The 4,158-nt window shown below is 31.5% G+C and overlaps 1 protein-coding gene across 1 annotated transcript in view; it reads right to left on the reverse strand.

The window, feature by feature from the left end:
* The window catches only part of LOC106457073 (tyrosine-protein phosphatase non-receptor type 23-like), a 69,477-nt gene that overhangs the window by 21,652 nt on the left and 43,667 nt on the right, over positions 1 to 4,158 (reverse strand). Inside the window, exons 15-16 of the mRNA XM_022382891.1 lie at positions 3,418 to 3,569; positions 2,264 to 2,457 (exon numbers count right to left, since the gene is read on the reverse strand). Of these exons, the coding sequence (XP_022238599.1) occupies positions 2,264 to 2,457; positions 3,418 to 3,569 (346 nt within the window). The remainder of the gene's footprint in view (positions 1 to 2,263; positions 2,458 to 3,417; positions 3,570 to 4,158) is intronic.

The following is a 4,158-nucleotide window of genomic DNA, read 5'->3' on the forward strand; positions in this document are numbered from 1 at the left end:
AATGATTATGATATTTATATTTGTTCAAGATTTGAACTTATTACTTTTTATGTTTTAGAACATTATTTTGAAATCCAAAAAATTTGTATTGTCCAGAAAATGCAAATTTTATCTATTTTTAATTTTTTCATAACCATGTACTCTCCTTATGGTTTCAACTAATATACAGAACCCTAAAATAATATTTGTAAATAAACCTAAACAATAAATGAGTATTTTTATTTTTAACTAGGATTTCATGTTTATATATGTACATAAAAACATTTTAATTTTGTTTCATAAATGTATTTTTATTTCAAGTTTGTTTCATTGCAGCTATACTTTTGTTTATTGTGCCGATTAAATTGTGAGGTTAGCAGCGTCAATTTTGTACAATTGCCGTAAACTATCATGCCTGTTGGTGGTCACTCTCGCTCAGTCCATAAAACTCAATCTTGAATCGGTATACAGAATTTCTCTTTGCTACACACTGCTTTTTATCATATTTACAAAGATACTACTAACGTCACCATTATGCAACTTCTCAAATACACATTTCTACTGATATAATTCAATGCCTTCTTTAAGTCCTTGAGTGCATAACAAAATCTGAATTACATGCTTTAAAACACTTTGTCTTACTGAATATGTCTTGCAACATACTTACATAAAGACAAGTTTGTCTTTTATGCAATATATTTTTAAAGCATTTACTTAAATCTGGCTATAAACTTGCACATCTACTGTTGTACATGGCTCCTACATAATAAGACAGTTAGTTCCCTTTGTCTGTAAAAATTGATTTAAGAAAAGGAATGTGTGTGAGAATCTATTACAAATGGGAAAGGTTTTCTCGGGTTTCTTAACTTTATTTTTTAATTCAGAGTATCTCCTAACTATATATGTCAGTGGTTCCCAACATATAGCCCATGGCCCACCTCAGGCCTTTGAAAGCCTGATATTTGGCCTACAGTATGATCAGATAATGCAAAAGTAAGCAAAACTATATTTGAAGAATGGTGTATTCACAACAAGCACAAGCAAGGCCCTTGGCTCTATGGTAATCATTTGAAGTGGCCCAATGTGGAAAAAAATTAAAGGCCACTGCTCTAGTTTAGTATGATAAAGGGTCAACATGGATTCACTAAAGAGAGGTCATGCCTTAATGTTAACTTTTTTTTTCTTTTGAAGATATTGTTATTTGGATGATGAAAAGTGTGAGTACTTGGTTTACTTGATTTTTAGGCTTCTGTTAAGGTAAAACACAAAAGGTTAGCCAAGAAAACCATATGAAAATGAAAAGAAAAAATTAATGGAGTACATCAAACTGGACTTTTGTTACTAATTGTTTGCCTTAGGGGTCAGTGCTTGGGCCTATACTTTCTCTTACTTACATCCAATAATGATACTGAGGGGCATAATTAGTAAATGAATATAGTTTGCTGAAGATATTAAACTCTTGGGTATATCTAACAGTACTGAAAATGTTGATGAATTGAAGAATCATTTAGATTGATTGGAAGTCAGACAAATACTTTGAAAATGGCCTTTAACTATAGTATGCAAGGTAATTTATATGGATTAGCATAAACTGGATTTCAATATTTACTATAGATGTGTAGTTATATTTGGGAGACAAAATTAAAAGAAAGATAACAGACAATTTTAACATTAATTTATTACAAATACATTTCAATCAATTATCATAATTTTACAGATGATTTTAAATTTCCCACATTTCTCTGAAAGTCTTGCATAAACTCAAAAAGATTTTGGTGCTAGTACATATGCTTATGGAGATGATGACAAATTATACAGCTTTAAGCATAACATATAAAACTTCATAAATACCTTTTACAAATGTTTTCAAACAGTTTATTTACCTAAATTTTATGATATTATTTGTTTGTTTGTTTTTGAATTTCGCGCAAAGCTACACGAGGGCTATCTGCGCTAGCTGTCCCTAACTTAGCAGTGTAAGACTAGAGGGAAGGCAGCTAGTCATCACCACCCACTGCCAACTCTTGGGCTAGTCTTTTACCAACGAATAGTGGGATTGACCTTCACATTATAACACCCCCACAGCTGAAAGGGGGAGCATGTTTGGTGGGATGGGGATTCGAACCCACGACCCTCAGATTGCGAGTCAACGCCTTATCCACCTGGCCATGCCGGGCCTTTTTTATGATATTGACTACCAAGTTCTTTGGTTGTACGACTGAAACAAAAGTACAGTTCTCTGATTCAGAATGAAACTATTCAGAAAACATTAAAAGTGACAAACCTTTTCTATATTGTACTTGTGACAGCTGAGTCCTTTCTTCATCCTGTACACTGATCACACTCTTAACTCTTGCCAGGACACGTGCAGCATTGTTCTGGAGTTTTTTGTAGAAGTCCAACCCTTTCTCAGATTTAGCTAACAAGTCATCATATGCTTCACAGGAATTCAAGAGTGACAGAACAAACATCTTTCTCCTAAAAAAATATATATTTCATTTAGATACTATTTTTCAGACAAGTTACAACCAACAGTCTTCTTGAAATTTAGTATTTTATTTAAACACCATTTACCAAAAAGTTATATTAAACACCTATCTCTTTAAAGTACAACATTGCATTTAAATACCAATTTTCAGAAATATTACAATGGCTGGCCTTTTTCCTAAAAAATACAAAATTTCCTGTAAATACACTTTTCAGAAAAGTCAAACCAATGATCTTCTTTTGAAAATGTTTCATTTCACATACATTTCAAAGAGGTCATAATAAACAGCTTTCTCCTAAGTATAATATTTCATTTAAATGATCCTTTCCAGAAAAGTTACAACCAACATTTTTCTTTTAAAAAATGTTGAAACTAGTAGTCTTGTAAAAATAAAAAACAAGTTCAGAGGAAATCCAACCAGCACTTTCTTCTAAAAGTAGTTCATATTCCAGTCATTTAAAATACCACAGTTCAGAATCTGTAAAATAAGGCTAAAAAAGGTGGCTTTCTGGTTCTCGTGCTCACTCTAACTACTTTGAAATGCCCATATAATTGTCATCTTTTCTTTGAGGGCACCACCCTAAGGTAACTAGAACATGCACAACAATATGAGCATAGTCAATAGACAATAGTCAACCTTTAAGATAAAAAAGAAAAAGCATCACCATCAAACTTTTGTAGTTTACTTCCACCAGAAACCATTAATCTATTCTTTCTTTGCCTTTAGTTCTTTTGCCCTAATAAAATCAGTATTATATTTTAATAGTACAGAGTATAGTATGAAGACAATCAATACCCTGCATCTAAAAATGTACCTACAGAAATATGAAGTTTTACACCCATGGAACTAATACAGTTTAAAATATATTGTAAAATATTATTCTTTACTTTATAGTATAAACATATATGCCCATGTTTTTAATACTGCCATGATAACAAATAATGCTGACCTTTGTAGGACGTCTTCTGTGGCTTTTCTGGTATCTGCATATCGTGCATGGGCCTGAGTCAAAGCTCGCAGGATATTATCTTGAGCAGCAAGGTTTTGCTCCAGAAGTCCTAATAAATGACTGTGTTTCTTCAGTTCTTCATCAAACAGTTTCTAAAAATAAAACATTTGCATTATTGATTGATTTCACAAGGAAATCAAAATTATCATGCAGAGGCATAACTGTCTTTCTGTATGGTTGACAATCGGTTTAACTCTTTCAGGCATGGTCTCAGTCCGTGGGACGGACTTTGTAACCATTTTGTGCTTATTATAGTTTTCATGCTATAATTTTTTAATTAGTAAGCAAATGTTAGTGAAATTTGACAGATTATCAGTAAACATTACAATGCTTTCATAAGCAAAATATCAAATTTTCTTACTAAGTCTTAAGGTTTGTAAAGCAATGTTTTTCTTATGTCTTTTTTTTTAATTTTCACATGTTGCCTATCCAACATGCAAAGTAATTTTCATTTTAAAATTAAAAATAGTTTTGTGCATCAGAAAATTTTTTAATTTCACATGCGAAATCTTTATAATGTCCAGATAGTTATCAAACATTTCTAAAGAAAAAAATTTTATATTTTATCTGCTATTTTCGGTAACAAATCTCTTTACAGGTTTGGTTGATTTGACCAACTTCACAACCACCATAAAAAATTAGGACAAAAATATAAATTATGCCTCTTTCATTCTAGAATGA

The sequence above is a fragment of the Limulus polyphemus genome, unplaced genomic scaffold (genome assembly GCF_000517525.1).
Source record: "Limulus polyphemus unplaced genomic scaffold, Limulus_polyphemus-2.1.2 Scaffold289, whole genome shotgun sequence".
NCBI lineage: Eukaryota > Metazoa > Arthropoda > Merostomata > Xiphosura > Limulidae > Limulus > Limulus polyphemus.